A 16241-nucleotide genomic window follows, 5' to 3' on the forward strand; every position below is an offset into this window, starting at 1 on the left:
TGTCTTTCCCTGAGGCACTCCTGAAAACTAAGAAACATTGTTACATCGAAAAATCTCCTCCTGAAGATGGCCCACGTATTGTGTGTGATTCTGTGGGCATAACCATTCCTGTGCAACCAAAGGTTGTAGACCAGGCCTGCAGAACACGCCTTAGATACGTTTGGCCAAGTATCCATGTTTTAAAAAGCTGAACTTTATTTTATTTTAACTGTAACTCTGTCTGCCCCAGGGGTTCTTGTTCCGTGTACTTCCCAGCACGCATGGCCTGCTCATGGGGCATGTAACCAGGGTGTAGCCGCCTTTTTAATTTCAAAGAGCTCATAAAGACTGGTCTATTTCTTTTTCCCTCCACTCTAGGCTTGAAATGCTTGTGCTGAAACTGCTTTCATTATATCTGTTCTGTGGAGAACGACTTCACTTTTCAGGGATGTCGGTCTGGAAGCTAGTTCTATGAATCCCACAGCTCCCCCTCCCTTTGTGTCTGTCTGTCTGTCTGTCTCTCTCTCTCTCGCTCTCTCATGCTGCACCTAGAACCAAAATGTCCTATAGAGACATATAGGTGATGCAGGTGAAAGGTGCGCTGTCCCACTACAGCAGGGGTCTCCAAACTTTTCAGCCTGAGGGCCGCATTAACTATCAAACAGCAGTTCGGGGGCCGACTACACACTTGAGGTCCAAATAAAAAACAATCAAAACATGGATGTTGTTTTTAATTATTTATTTAATATTATTTTATTCAGTTATTATTTAATAACACATTGATACACTACACATGAACACCTGTATTAGTGTGAATGGTGAAATTGTTTCCTGGATGCCAAAATAGCAGACATTTCTGGCTTTAGATTTGTTGTCCCTAACATCAACAGTGACCTGAGATTATCATCGGACAAGTTTGTTCTCAAATTGTTCTTCACATATTTCATTCTTGAAAATGTTTGTTCACACAGGTATGTTGTTCCAAAGATTGAAAGGTACCTTGATGCAAAAGTTTTGACATTAGGAAAGTCTTCCTTGGGCAAAAACTGGTAAAAACCCACCAGTCCTATTTTGAACTTGTCCCTAAGGAGGTCATTTGCTTGCAACTCAATGACTTCCAGCTGCAGTTCATCTGGGCAACTGGCCACATTTGCTTCAAATGGGTTTTGAAACAATCTCACTTCTTCTGCCTTTGAATCCAAGTCAGAAAACCGCTGCTGAAACTGCAGCTGGAGGTCTTTGATGATCTCGCATGCAAATGAAGTGGGGAACTCAGCTGTTGCTTCAGCCATGAAGACCTTGCACTGCTGAAAGTGCGTCAAGTTGTTGGCCTGTACTTGTTCCAAAAACAAGACAAGTTTGGATCTGAAGGCCTTTAGGTGGGTGTATAGATCAGAAACTAGATTTTGCTCTCCTTGTAGTTTTAGGTTCAGAAAATTTAAATGACTAGTTATGTCTGCAGCAAAAGCCAATTTCCATACCCACTCTTCATCAGACAGTAATGGCTGTGGCTTGCCTTTACTTTCCAGGAAGTCACCTATTTCCTTTCTTAACTTAAATACTCTGCTCAGAACTTTCTCACAACTTAGCCATCTTACTGCTGTGTAATATGGTAAATCTTGCGATTCTGTGTCTGTATCTTTCAACATGTCTCTGAACTGTCTATGGTTGAGCCCATGTGACCTTATTAAATTCACCATCTTCACCACAGGATTCAGTACACTGCTAATATCCACATATTTAGCACACAAAGCTTGCTGGTGAATAATACAGTGCAGGAACATTGCTTGTATAATGTTTTTCTCATTACACATCTGCTTCACTTGTCCAACCAAGCCTTTCTGTATGCCACTCATGTTCTTTCCTCCATCAACAGTCAGGCAACTGAGGTTAGTCCAGTCCAAGTTATAATCAGCAAATGTTTTTTTCAACTCATTGAATATATCCTCTCCGGTAACAGTGCCATACATGCTATGTAGGGAAGCCAGCTCTTGTGTTATGTTCATGTCTTCATCCACACCTCTAATGAACACAAGCAGTTGAGAGGTGGAGCAGCTGTCCAGCGATTCATCCATTGCAATTGAAAAATGGCGAAACTTGCTTGCATTTTTCGCTATTTGAGTCACAATGTTTTCACCCATGTCTGCAACACGGCGGGCAATGGTATTCGCATCCAAAGCTACATTTTCAAATTGTTTTGACTTTTCTGGGCAAAGTTCCTCAGCCACTTCCAACAAACATTCCTTCACTACTTCACCATCTGTAAAGGGTTTGCCACTTTTAGCCAGGACGTAGGCAACTTTATAACTGGCCTTAGTTAAGGATTCATTTTCATTTGAGGATTTACTGAACAATGTCCTCTGAGATGTGAGTTGATTTTGTAATTTAGAAAATTTTTCGGCACTGACTTTACCCTTCTCGGCCATCGCTGGGCACTAAAATAAAGTGAATTCAACATGAATAAATAATGAAACTGAAAGTATCTTGCACTCAATATCGCTCAAAAAACCTGATTATGCGAACTAATTTTGTCGCAATAATAGCTGCAAATGACCCGAAACAATTTTTAAAAATTCTTATGATTTCTTAAGTTAAACTTACCTGAATATAGTGTGCAAATATATCCACTTATGGTAGAGAGATTGTTGCTTTTAATGTTTCCTCTTCAGAATATTCGCCTGCGAATCCGTTTCTCCCGGAAGGGGGGGGGGGCTTTTCCCCCTGCTCTCCCCTTCCTCTGCACGCTGTCCTCCCCTCCTGCTTGCCACCGCTCACTCCTTTCCCCCCCCCCCGGGCGGAAGGGGTCACCTTTTTAAAGTTCCCGCCGGGGTTCACGTTCCCCCGCACGTCGCCGGGCGGGCGTTACCACCACCGCCCATCCTGCCCCCTGATTGGCCGGCTGCCCTGTCAGTCTGGGCGGGGGAATGCTGCCCGTGCTAACCCCCGCCCCCTGCGCCGTTTGCCGCCGCGCGGCCGCTTGTCAGCAGAGCGGCCCGCTTCTCCTGCCCCGGCGCGGCGTGAGTACATGCCGCACACCCCTGACAGGGCCCCTCCCCCCGCGGCAAGAAGGGCCCGTTCGGCGGCGCCCCAGGGACGGGCGGGGGTCGCCTCGTCACACCGGCACGCGGCAGAAGGCGGGGCCAGACAAAAAGGGCTCCACGGGCCGGATGAGAGGGCCTCGCGGGCCGTAGTTTGGAGACCCCTGCACTACAGCATGGATGTGGTTTGTATTTTAGGCCTGCGAGTGGACTGGCAGGAGAATGATCTTCAAAAGCCCATCTTAAATGTTCCCCAGGAGCTGTATGAAAAAGGCTACGTGAAAGATGTGGATGATGGGTTGCTGGTAAGTGGATGCTATTTGGGCGTCTTTGGTTTGACACACTTTGGGGGCACATCTCAAGAGCCAGGGGGTTGGATTCCCTATAGAAATTCAAAGCTTAGCCAAACTTCTCAGTTCAGTAAAGCTGGACCTTGAAAATCTTCTGAACAAGATTCTCTCTTGTGAGAGATCTGGTATTGTGTGTCCTGGATGGAGACCCCAGCCCAACAGTACAGATGCATGAAAATTAGGGCCAAAGAAGAGTAGGTGGGTACCAAACTGTATCCATTTCATTTCTGGATCTGCATTCAGAGAAAATCTGCCTTTCTTTTTAATTAGACTGGTTGCACCACCCCTGCTTAAATTTCCTTCTATGGGAACTCTAGAACTAGAAGAGACCTGGGTGCCATAGTCTGTCGTCTTCTGTGGCTGCCGTAGACAGTAGTATAGTCTCCTGAGAACTAAAGGACTTTAATTTAACTGCAGTTTTTGGGGTTATCATAAGTGCCTGCGATATGCAGGAGGTAAGATGACCCAGTGGTCCCTTCTGACCCTAAACTTTGAAACTATGAGAAAAATGAAATCCCTAACTTGTGTCACTTAAGCTGCTCAATGGCCTTTGTACAGGTTGCACCTCTATACACCAGAACTCTCTGGTCTGGCAACATCCATGGTCCCGAGAGTGCCAGATCAGGAAGGTCCAAAGTGTACTTGATCCTTTTCTATTTCCATCTTCAGGCAGCTGAAAAAGTTGGTTACCCAGTCATGATCAAGGCTTCTGAAGGAGGAGGAGGAAAAGGAATCAGGAAAGTTAACAACGCAGATGACTTCCCCAACCTCTTCAGACAGGTAACTCTCTTCCCATTCATTTGTGCTGCTTTCTTTCTAGTAGGCAGGTCGCTGTAGTCACTGCACTTTAGCATTTCTATTACTGGGAAATAGAAAGCACGGTATTAGCCATTAATGCCTGCCTGAACTGTTGTATCACTAGAATGCCCATGTATTTGTGAAAACTAAAGTAACTCCATGTAATAGACAGGAGGAGTGCTGACCAGCACCTGGTGACTAAGGGATTAAACTCAGGTAGTTAGCAAAGGTGTTGGCCAGAAGGCCAGGAGAACCAATCGAGATAGTGTTGACATTTGAATTGGACTTAGATTCCTTGCCTGCTTTCTTTGTGTGGGAGGGAAAAACCAGGAGTTGAGAGACACAGAATGATTTAAACCCAGGCAGGACTACCATGTCTCCAAGGAATTTGGGGCATGGGAGTGGAGTGAACCAAGAGAAAATTGGAAATAAGTAAGGGGAAAAGTGAATCTAGTCGCATTCAGGGTAATTTTTCTTTATTTTGTGATTGAATTGCTCTGTTTGAATCTACGCCTCCCCTCCCCATTTACCATCTAGCACTGTGGCCAGAGACTTTTCTGTGTTTTAAATTGTTTGCCTTAGTTGTTCTGTAACATCTAGCAACCAAGTCTGCTTTATCAAGATTATCTTTTGTTTTGTAATAAAAAAAAAAATCACTTTTTTAAGGTGATGATTTGATTCTTGTTTCCTGGAAGGTCTGCCTGTGTATCTGAATGCCTCAGACTGGGAGGTCAGCTACCAGAGACTGCCACTTGTTTTTTCTCTATCCTTTTTTCAAGCTCTTTTGGGGCAAAAGAACTTGGGATACCCCTGGGCGTGGGTTCAAGTGTTCACTCCTGGTTTTAGGGATAAAGTCACTTGATGGTGGCAGCAATTCCCCAAAATCTGTGTATTGTGATTCTGGGGGGAAGTTTTTGTAACCAGTGCCTGTAAAGGCAAGGTTTTCAAGCTCTCTTGAGGGCCCTCATCTTCTGCACTTGGAGTTCCAGAGCAGGGAACAGCCCTGACACTCCAGTACAGCACCAGTTATCCATCTGCTGTGGGTGATGCTTTGTATGTTTGATTGCTGTGGTTTCTGGTCATAGAAGGAATTCCAAATGTAATTAACAGCTAATGAGGAATTGGGAATAATTGAGGTTTAGGTAATGGTGGTTGTACTGTAATTGTACACTGCTAAAGCACAATATATTTTTAGCAATAAATAGTCCAGAGCAAATCCTACTTGTTCATTCCTCCAGAACATGCTCTAGGCTTCCACAAAAATCTGTCTCTGTTTGTGAAGTGTTTTTTATTGCACTGACTGATCTGGGGTTAGTGTGTGCAGCAGAGCTCATCTAAATTGGTGTCTCAGGCCAGGTCTATACGACACCTGGAAGGTTGGCTTAAGGTACGCAGCTCCGGTTATGAAAACAATGTAGCTGGAATTGATGAATCAATGTACCTTAAGCTGAGTTTGGAGTCATCTCTATGGCGGGAGGTTGATGGGAGCACACTCTCTGTCGACTTCCCTTACTCCTCCCGAATCAAGGAGTACAGGCGCTGACCGGGGCACCCTCCACATTTGATTTAGTGGGTCCTTATTAGATCTGCTAAATCAAACTCCAGAAGATTGATCTCTGGCGTGGTAAGTATAGACGTGGCCTCAGTTGAAATGCTTCACTGCTGTGCTCCCTTATGGTTTCCGTGCTGTACCAGATGGCGGCAGTGTTCTTTCACCTATCACCATTCCATTGGCTGGACAGCATTTCCATTGGGATCCAATAGACCAATGAAGCATTGCTGAAGCGGGATTTTATCTGCATATATCTGCTGTGTTAGGCAGCACTGATATGGTTAAATGTTCTGTCTAACTCGAAAATTGCTGTGACTATTCATTACAGAAATCTCCTATGCATTCTGTAAGATTTGATTAGATTCTTAATTCTGAACCTCTAATATTATTTCCTGGGGCTAGCGCTTAGAAAGGCACCCTGGAGGTCTGGCAGTAATAGTACAGGATTGGGAATCCAATGTTCTGTAATCTAGTGGCATTCCCAGCTTTGACATGGACTTCCTTTGTGACCTTAGGCATGTCACTTACTTCATCTGTGCCTCAGTTTCTCCATCTGTGATATGACCATAATTGCCTTTCTGCCCAGCGTGATAGGGTTCAGTTCATTAATGTTTGTAAAGTGTCCGAGATGAAAATAGCAATGTAGAGCGTTGATGTGTCTAACATTCGGTCATGCAAGTGAGACGCTGTGCCAGTTGGCTGCAGTATTAACAGTCCCTTAGAGAAAGGCAGTTGAAAAAGGAACCTGCCTTCCTGGCAAAATGGGGGGAGAGCTGGTTTGCATTACGTTGTCTCTGTTGCAGGTTCAAGCTGAAGTGCCGGGCTCGCCGATCTTTGTGATGAGACTAGCCAAACAGTCGCGCCACCTGGAGGTGCAGATCCTGGCAGATCAGTATGGCAATGCCATCTCCCTTTTTGGCCGTGACTGCTCCGTGCAGCGCCGGCACCAGAAGATCATTGAGGAGGCTCCTGCAACTATTGCGACCTTAGTGGTGTTTGAGCACATGGAACAGGTGCATGTGGTTCCATGAATTCTGCTTCCCTTGCCTTTTGTGAAGGAAAGTGATACCTGGAGCCAGTTCTCTGGCATTCTGAAAAACAAGCATGGGGACAGTCTCTTCAGATAGCACCACAGGGTCCAGTGCTGCAGTCTTAGTATGTGCAGATTAGCACTCGTCTTCCCAGAACTGTTTGTGTGTGCTGCCATACAACTGCAGAGCTCTGTCCCAGAAGTGGCTGCATTTCAATAGCGAGAGAAACGATCCCTGAGTACACAGCTTGTGAATGTGTCTGGAAAAAATGTTTCTCAAATTCTCTGAGATCTAGGATTGGCTTTGTAGTTTCGTGACTGTGGGTTTGTTGTATATGGGGTGTGTATATAACACTTCCCCACCACAGCCTGTGGTACACCAAGCATAATCCATTTTTCAGAAAGACCCACGTGACTTGAGAGATTTTTATGACCTATGATGTTTAGTTCTCCTAAGTGGCCAGTGATGGTTTGAAAGTTTATTGGTACATTCACACAGAAGAGTAGGGGGGTGACAGATTCTACAGGGATTGCAAACATCTAGTGCAAAAATCTCCTGACGCCTTACTGAGGAAGCCCAGAAATGGAGCCTCTTGCCAGAAGTTGCTCAGAGAAACGCGCTTCTCATGCTTGTGACAGGATTGTGGTGGTTCTAGAAGTTCAGTGAGAGAGTGCGCCATGGTGGGGGGTGAGTGGAATGCTAGTGACAACGGTATAGGCGGGTTAAACAGTTTCTGTGTCTCATACCCCTAGTGCGCAGTGAAGCTCGCCAAGATGGTGGGGTATGTGAGTGCTGGTACGGTGGAATACCTCTACAGCCAGGATGGCAGCTTCTACTTCCTAGAGCTGAATCCCCGGCTGCAAGTGGAGCACCCCTGCACAGAGATGGTGGCTGACGTCAACCTGCCTGCAGCACAGTTACAGGTGAGTCACAACGTAAGCTTCCTACCTGTGGAGGTGTTTGCAGGAATGCAAAGCGTGGGGTGTTGGAGAGGTCTGAGCGCGAATAACCGGTTCCGCTGGAGTCTGGGCCAGGGAGAGAGGGGGCAGAACATCTGCGTGAGTTAGTGTTCAGCAACACAGTGTTGTTACAGATGAAGCATGTACAAGTTAGATCAGGTCATTGATATGACTGGGAAAACATGAAGCTTGGCTTATTAACAGAACTATTAAATGACTATGAGCCATCCATGTAATGTTGCCAAAAAGGCTAATATGATTCTAGGGCAGGGGCAGGCAAGATACGGCCTGCAGGCTGGATCTAACCGGGCAAGCCTCTTAATCCAGCCTGTGGCCCAGAGCAGCTCCATGTTGCTCCAAGGGTCTGCTCCCTGTGGTTCTCAGTGCTGCACATTGGGGAGGTGGAGAAATGTGCACTGCCCCCACCCCTGTGGAACAATCTCTCAGCTCCCATTGCTGGAAACCAGCCAATGGGATCTGTGACATTATGCTGGGGGCGGGGGCAGTGCAGAAGTGCGTCCCCCCCCCCCCCCCCCCCCCCCCCCCCCCCCGCAGCCCAGAGAGCCATATGGAACAGACAGACGCTTTGAGCGGTCTGCAGTAGCTGGCAGGCAGGGAAGCCAACCCGAAGGTCTTGCTGGGCTGCTGGCCAGGAGCCGCTTAGGTAAGCTCCTCCTGGCCAGAACTTGTCTCTGGCACCTACTCCCCACTCCTGCACCTCAACTCTGTCCCAGATGCTGCGCTCCCGCCTACACCCTTCCTCTGGCCAGAATCCTCTCCTGCATCCAATCCCCTCCTTCACCCAAACTCCCTCTCCAACCCCGCACCCTTTCCTGCACCAAGTCTTTTACCCCAGGCTTCCTTCTGCACCCAATCTTCATCCCAGATTCCCCCCCCCCCCCCCCCCCCGCAGACCTTGACCACTTACCAAAATCTTGGAGTGCGCCCCCTCCCCCCCCCCGGCATAAAAAATTATTGCCTACCCTTGTTCTAGGATATTTTGGGTGAATATTTCCAGTAGAGATCGGAAAGTATTGGTGCTATTGCACAAGGTGCTGTTATCTTGTCTGGAATACAGTATGCAATTGGGTTCATCCATATTCAGCAAAGATGAATTCAAATTGGAACAGAGAAGGGCTAAATAGCTTCTATGTTTCCCCTGTAATCCTTTCTTGTGAGCGGAGACTAAAGAGCCTACCAAAATGAAGGCTGAGAAGGGGATATGATTGCTTTCTATAAATATACCGGGGAAACACCAGGGATGCAGAAAAGCTATTTCAGACAATGTAGGCACAAAACCAAATAGTGATAAATTGGCCATGAATAAATTTAGGTTAGAAATTAGAATACCGTTTCTAATCATCAGAGGAAAGAGGTTCTGGATCAGCCTCCTAATACAAGTAATGGGAGCAAACAACCTAACTAGTTTTAGGATGGAGCGTGATAAATTCATGAATGGATTTGTATGGCAGTCTTGCCTGGGGTGGCAGGGGATTGAACTTGAGGCCACGAGACGTGCCTTCTAGTCCTGTGTTCCTAAATATGGCCCCAGATCCTGCCCGAATTTAGGGGAATGCTGAATACCTATTTCTGGTTTGATTTATGCAAGAATCTAGCATCTGTGGGAGTGACTCCTTCAAATTTTATTTTGGGGGTCGTATTTGAGTGTAGTAATAAACTTAACCATGCAAATGTGGCTGCTAGGTCAAGTTTGGATGAAAAAGGTAAGTTTATGTAAAAACAAAACGACGTGAAATTCAGCGTTAATAAATGCAAAGTATCAGGGGTCGCTGTGTTAGTCTAAATCTGCAAAAGCGGCGAGGAGTCCTGTGCCACCTTATAGATTAACCAAAGTGTTGGAGCATACGCTTTTGTGGGCAAAGACATGCGTGACATGCATCTGATGAAGTGGGTCTTTGCCCACGAAAGCGTATGCTCCAACACTTCGGTTAATAAATGAAAAATAATGCACATTGGAATGTGCAGGCAATTACGATAATCCCAGATATACGTAGAAAATGAGAGGGTCTAAATGAGCTCTTCTACTAAACCCTATGCCAGAGAATTGCCCATGATCAATGAACAGGAGAGCAAGTGGAGGAGAGGTAAAACGTGTGCACATCCATGGCTACATAGGAAAGAAGACCATTCTCAAGCTGCACTTCTGTATGCTCTCCTGGGTCTATCATTTGTCTGCTTAGAGTGTAGGCTGTATGGAGCTTGAACCTATTTCTGTATTGATCTGTTTTTAAGAACATCAGAATGGCCATATTGGATCAGATCAATGTCCATTTAGCTTGGTGTATCTCTTCCAACAGTGGCCAATGCTAGATGCTGAAGAGGGGATGAAAAGAACAGGACAATTTATTGCATTTCTTTTGTCATCCACTCTCAGCTTCTGGCAGTCAGAGACTTAAGATCCCCTACAGTGTAGGGTTGCATTGCTGACCATCTTGGCTATTATCCATTGATGGGTCTATTCTCCATGACATTAGCTAATTCTTTTCTGGATCCAGTAATATTTTTGGCCTTTACCGCTTTCCGTGGCTGTGAATTCCCTAGGCATTCTGTGAAGAAATACTTCCTTGTGTTTGTTTTAAACTTGCTGCTTAATAATTCCATTGGGTGACCCATAGTTCTCCTGTTATGTAAAGGGGCAAATAACAGTTCCTCATTCCCTTTCTCCACACTGTTCATCACTTCATAGACCTCTATCCTATCCCCCGTTAGTTGTCTCTTTTCCAAGATGAACAGTCCCCTGTTTTTTAAATCTCTCCTCATGTGTAAGCTGTTCCATACCCTTAACTTTTGTTGCCCTTTACTGTATCTTTTTCTGAATGGGGCAATGAGAACTGCATGCAGTATTCAAGGTGTGGATGTACAATGGGATTATCTAGTGATATTCAGGCTTGCTAGCTGGGTGGAGGAAAAGGGAAAAATGCCCCAGAGCTTGGAGATTCAAAGGGGCCTGGAGCTCCCAGCTGCTGCTATTGTGTAAGGAGTAAAACTTAGCTAACTTTATTTTCTATTCTTCTAGATTGCCATGGGGATTCCCCTCCACAGGATCAAAGACATCCGCGTAATGTACGGCGTGTCTCCTTGGGGAGATGCACCCATTGACTTTGAGAACTCAGCCCACGTCCCCTGTCCACGGGGTCATGTGATTGCTGCTCGTATCACCAGTGAAAACCCTGATGAGGTGACGTGTCAGTTATTTCTGTGGTGTGAGTGTGTCATTCTAGTGAGCCCTGGCCCTGCACATGCAGCATCAGCAACCCAAGACTTTCTGCACCGAATTCAAATGAGCTGAGAGAGAAATCCATTTTCTGACTAACCTCAGCCAAAAAGAGACTCCTGTAGTATGATAAAACCTTCCCCACCCGCAGACCAGAATAAAACTCGTAGGCACCCTAAACACAAAATAAGATACGCAATTTACACTATGCAAATTGTGTATATTATTTTGATTTAATTTCAAAATAGGCTATTTTGAAATTTGGCATGTCTACACACCGCCAGATTTCGAAATAACACCCTATTTTGAGACATCCCTTAACCCTCGTGGAACGAGGGATACCGGGATGCCGAAATAGCACACCCATTATTTTAAAGAATGTTTCGAAATAATGGGCGGCATGTGAACACACGGGGTAGCTATTTTGGGGTACCTCTGGTATCCCGAAATAGCCATGCAATGTAGACGTACCCTTACTCTTGTAAGAAGTGCCTCAAGATCTTCAATACCGTCACTCCTGAGCTATTTGCTGTCTCTCACACAGTATGTCAGTGTGCATGCTAGCTGGTTAACCTTTAAGAGATTAATGACCACAAAGATCTTGGCTAGGACCCTAGATTTCCTGTCATTTTTCAGGAATGGCATCTCTTGCATCATAGCACTCCTTAAACCCATGCCTGTGCATTGGTATCAAATCTTTTATATCCATTCCTGCAGCTCTTGGGTTTATCTTAGAGGTCTCCCACTGATGTAGATTCAGCCTGACCCTGCTTAGCATGTGATATCCAGGGAGGTGCTGCTACTCTCTGTAGCCTAAACAACTCACAGCTGTGCTTTTTTGCTTGTTTTTTTTGATGAGTGCATGCTACTCCTGGAGCATTTACTTTTCCTTTGGGGCGCATAACCATTGAATATATTTCCTTGTAGGGTTTTAAGCCCAGCTCCGGAACAGTCCAAGAACTGAATTTTCGCAGCAATAAGAACGTCTGGGGCTATTTCAGTGTTGCTGCAGCAGGGGGGCTTCACGAATTTGCTGACTCTCAGTTTGGTCACTGCTTCTCTTGGGGAGAGAATCGTGAGGAGGCCATCTCGTAAGTAGCTAGAAAAATGGTTGGAACATGAAATGAACTCACCGTGACAATCTTCCAAAATGTTCTGTACAGAGCCTGATTCTCCAAGTGCCTCATGTGGAACCCACATAAACTCCATGTATATAACTTTATATGCAAGCGTAGCCTACCTAGGGATTTGGGATCTGTAATCCGCTGTGTTAGCTGTAATTTAGTAGCCAGTGAACAATACCTTAAGTCTAACTCGGGTCCTCTAAAGGAATGGCTGCTTGGGAGATAGTGGAGAGAGAATGCTTTGGGGAAGGAGAGGACTGCACACCCAGGGCCAGAGGATTAGGTTTCTGTTTACACCTTGTTGTTATGTCACCATTTCAATTTCCTATTATAGATGGTGTTCTGTCAAGGAGAAGACCTTGCTGCCTCCACATGTTTTATCCTCTGAGCTTAAGCCCCCCCAATGTTGATGAGTACCACATACAGAGTTGGTGTGTAACCACCTACCACTTAAGTTCTCCAACTCAATTCTCCTACTTAAGTTCTCCACTACCTTTTTTTTTATAATATAAATATATATGAAAAAGTTTACAATTTTAAAAAATATTTTACAAATCTTGGGGCTGAGGGGCATTTTCCTGACTCTTAGCTGGATAAAAGTTTGGAGAACATGCACCATACAAATGGGCTCTTTCTAAAGGGTTAAATGGAACATTACTAAACCATCTGCATAGTAGTATCCTATTCGTGTTGTGTGTTTCATTTCCAGTAGAGCTGTCATATTATGAGCTGCTCTTGCAGAAATGTTTTTATGAAGGTTACGGTAAGCATGAGAAGGTGCAGAACTTACCCTTCTATCCAGTTTAAGTTTGGTCTCCTCACCTAAAGATCCCTGTGGAAGAAGACCCTGGAAATTTGTGTGTCTCACAACTAACCAGATCAGATTGAACGGCAGTGAAATAATTTCCTTTAATATGTATAGAGTAGGGCTGTCGATTAAACACCGTTAGCTCACACGATTATCTAAATTTAATTGCACTAGTAAACAATAGAATAACAACTGAATTTTATTAAATATGTTGGATGGTTATTCGTCTGTTTTCAGTTATAACACGGAATAAAGGGTGTACAGTACTCACTTTATATTTTTTTTATTACAACTGTTTGAACTGCAAAAATAGATGGTATTTTCCAATTTACCTCCGGCAAGTACTGTATTGCAATCTCTTTATCACAAAAGTGCAACTTGCAAATGTAGATTGTGACATAACTGTATCAAAAACAAAATAATATGGAATGCTAGCGCTTATATGTCCACTCAGTCTTCCTTCTTGTCCAGCCAGTCACCAAGAGAAACAAGTCTGTTTACATTTGCAGGAGATAATGCAGTCTGCTTATTTACAATGTCATGTGAAAGTGAGAACAAGCATTTGCATGGCACTCATATAGCTGGCATTGAAGGTTATTTGTGTGTCAGATATGATCATTCATATGCCCTTTGTACTTCAGCCATCATGCTAGAGGACATGATTCTGTGCTGATGATACTCATTAAAAAAGATGTGTTAATTAAATGTGTGACTCGACTGCTTGAGGAGAACTGTATGTCTCCTGCTCTGTATTTTGTCCACATTCTGCCATCTATTTCATGTTATAGCAGTCTTGGATGGTGACATGTTGTTCATTTTAAGAAGAATTTCACTGGAGAGCTGACAAAACACAAAGGAGGTACCAACGTGAGATTTCTAAAGACAACTACAACACTTTACCTAAGGTTTAAGAACCTGAAGTGGCTTCTGAAATTTGAGGGACTTCTTTCAGAAGCCTTAAAAGAACAATACTCCAATGTGAAACCGGAACCGCCAGCAAAAAAAGCAACCTTCTGCTGGTGGTATCTGACTCAGCTGATGAAAATGAACATGTGTTGATTCGCATCACTTTGAATCATTATTGGGCAGAACCTTTTAGCAACATGGACACATGTTCTCTGGAATGGTGGTTGAAGCGTGAAAGGATACATGAATCTTTAGCACATCAGGCACAAAAATATTTTGCAGTTCTGGCTACTGCGATGCCATGCAAACACCTGTTCTTGCTTTCAGGTGACATTGTAAACAAGAAGCGGGCAGCATTAATTCCTGCAAATATAAACAAACTTGTGTGCATAGATAGGAAATAGCACTGAGTGGATTTGTAGGCTCTAAAGTTTTACATTTTTTATTTTTTTTTTTTAAATTTTTGAATGCAGGTATTTTTGTGTATAATTCTGCATTTGTGAGTTCAACTTTCATCTAAAGAGATAACTCTACAGTACTTGGAGAAATTGAAAAATACTATTTCCGTTGTTTTTGCAATTCAATATTGTATTAAAAAAATAAAATGAGCACTGTACACTTTATTCTGTGTTGGAATTGAAATAAAAGTATCTGAAAAAGTAGAAAACAGCCAAAATATTTAAGTAAATGGCATTCTGTTGTTTAACAGCATGATTAATTGCTTTATAGCCCTACTATAGAGCCTAATGTCACTTCCATTATTCAACATTGACTGTGGCCAATAATAATCAGTGGGCGAATGCCAGGTTTTATGGGATAATAGTAAATTTGGAGCTAACATTGGTGAAGTACCTTTTTAATCTGGTACAGCTGAGAGGTGTGCATTTGAAGAACACAGTTTTAGCAACTGTCCAGTGGGAAGAATGGATTGTGAAGTACAACCTGTAGAGGAAACTTTATACAGGCAGTCCCCGGGTTATGTACAAAATAGGGACTGTAGGTTTGTTCTTAAGTTGAATCTGTATGTAATTCGGAACTGGCATCCAGATTCAGCCGCTGCTGAAACTGACCAGCGACTGACTACATAAAGCCCGAGGCAGAGTTGCTCTGCCCCGGGCTTCCTGGAATCAGCCGCTGATCAGTTTCAACAGGCTGAATCTGGATGCCAGTTCTTACATACAGATTCAACTTAAGAACCCCAGGCGTCCCCAAGTCAGCTGCTGCTGAAACTGATCAGCGGCTGATTCCAGGAAGCCCGGGGCAGAGCAACTCTGCCTCGGGCTTCCTGTAGTCAGTGCTGGTCAGTTTCAGCAGCAGCTGACTTGGGGATGCCTGGGGCAGAGCTGCTTGGGTGCTGCTGGGTTGCTCCAGTAGCGCCGCTCCTCGGCGCTACTGAACCAACCCAGCAACATCCAAGGTGCTCTGCCCCAGGCATCCTGATTCAGCCGCTGCTGAAACGGACCAGCAGTGGCTGAATCAGCACGCCTGGGGCAGAGCAGCTGGGGTGCTGCCGGGTTGGTCCCGTAGCGCCCAGAATGGCACTACGGGACCAACCGGCAGCGCCCCAGCTGCTGTACCACAGGCGTCCGGAGCAAAGCCGTGGAGCACGGGGGCAGCGGGACAGCCCAGACGCGCCGCATCTGTCCCGCTGCCGGCGTCCTCAGAGGCTTTGCTTCCCGTCTCCCTGGTCTGCTGGTCTCCAGCAGACCAGGGAGACGGGCAGCAAACCCCGTTCGTAACTGCGGATCCGACATAAGTCAGATCCGCGTAACTCGCGGACTGCCTGTACAGACTCCATGCCACACTCCAATCTGGCTTTCGGTCTTTCACTCCACTGAAACCACGTTTCCTGAGAGCCCCAGCAATGGCGGCCAAGCCGAGACAAAGGATGAGCAGAAAAGAATAGTGACAAAATCAGAAAGGGTGACAAAATAGTGACAAAATCAGATGAGTTTCCCTGGTGCATCCCAAGTGTATGCTGGAAGAAGCTGATGCCTCGTTCCCAGGCATGGTGCAATGTGTAGTATCTTGCTCCCATGCGCTCACACACTTATCTGCTATTGGCATGTCCAGCTTGTTTTCCCAGGTGACTCATTGGGGATGTTAATTTGTAGTAACTGTCTAGACTTACCAGTTCATGAAAAGCTATTAGTGAGATCTACTTTGTGAATTCCTTCCTCTTCCAGAAACATGGTGGTGGCTTTGAAGGAACTGTCCATCCGAGGGGATTTCCGAACCACGGTTGAATACTTAATTAAACTGCTGGAGACAGAAAGCTTCCAGCAGAACAGCATCGACACGGGCTGGTTGGACAGGCTCATTGCTGAGAAAGTCCAGGTATGCTCCCTTGCTTCAGGGCGTTCTAAACTCTGGGGAGTGCGGATTGATTTGTTGGAGAGGAAAAGACACTTATGCCTGGCACTTACTGGTCAGAGTACCAAGATTAACAGTGATGACATTC

The 16241-nt window shown here is 45.1% G+C and overlaps 1 protein-coding gene across 9 annotated transcripts in view; it reads left to right on the forward strand.

The window, feature by feature from the left end:
- Nucleotides 1–16241, forward strand: part of ACACA (acetyl-CoA carboxylase alpha) — a 237340-nt gene that overhangs the window by 43903 nt on the left and 177196 nt on the right. For all 9 annotated transcript variants that reach the window (XM_075904774.2, XM_089772238.1, XM_089772236.1 and 6 more), the window contains 7 exons: nucleotides 3216–3322; nucleotides 4037–4147; nucleotides 6521–6730; nucleotides 7501–7671; nucleotides 10745–10906; nucleotides 11870–12033; nucleotides 15967–16117. In XM_075904774.2, coding sequence (XP_075760889.2) covers nucleotides 3216–3322; nucleotides 4037–4147; nucleotides 6521–6730; nucleotides 7501–7671; nucleotides 10745–10906; nucleotides 11870–12033; nucleotides 15967–16117 — 1076 coding nt within the window. The remainder of the gene's footprint in view (nucleotides 1–3215; nucleotides 3323–4036; nucleotides 4148–6520; nucleotides 6731–7500; nucleotides 7672–10744; nucleotides 10907–11869; nucleotides 12034–15966; nucleotides 16118–16241) is intronic.

Source organism: Pelodiscus sinensis, chromosome 21 (genome assembly GCF_052426305.1).
Source record: "Pelodiscus sinensis isolate ZL-2025 chromosome 21, ASM5242630v1, whole genome shotgun sequence".
Taxonomy (NCBI): Eukaryota; Metazoa; Chordata; order Testudines; family Trionychidae; genus Pelodiscus; species Pelodiscus sinensis.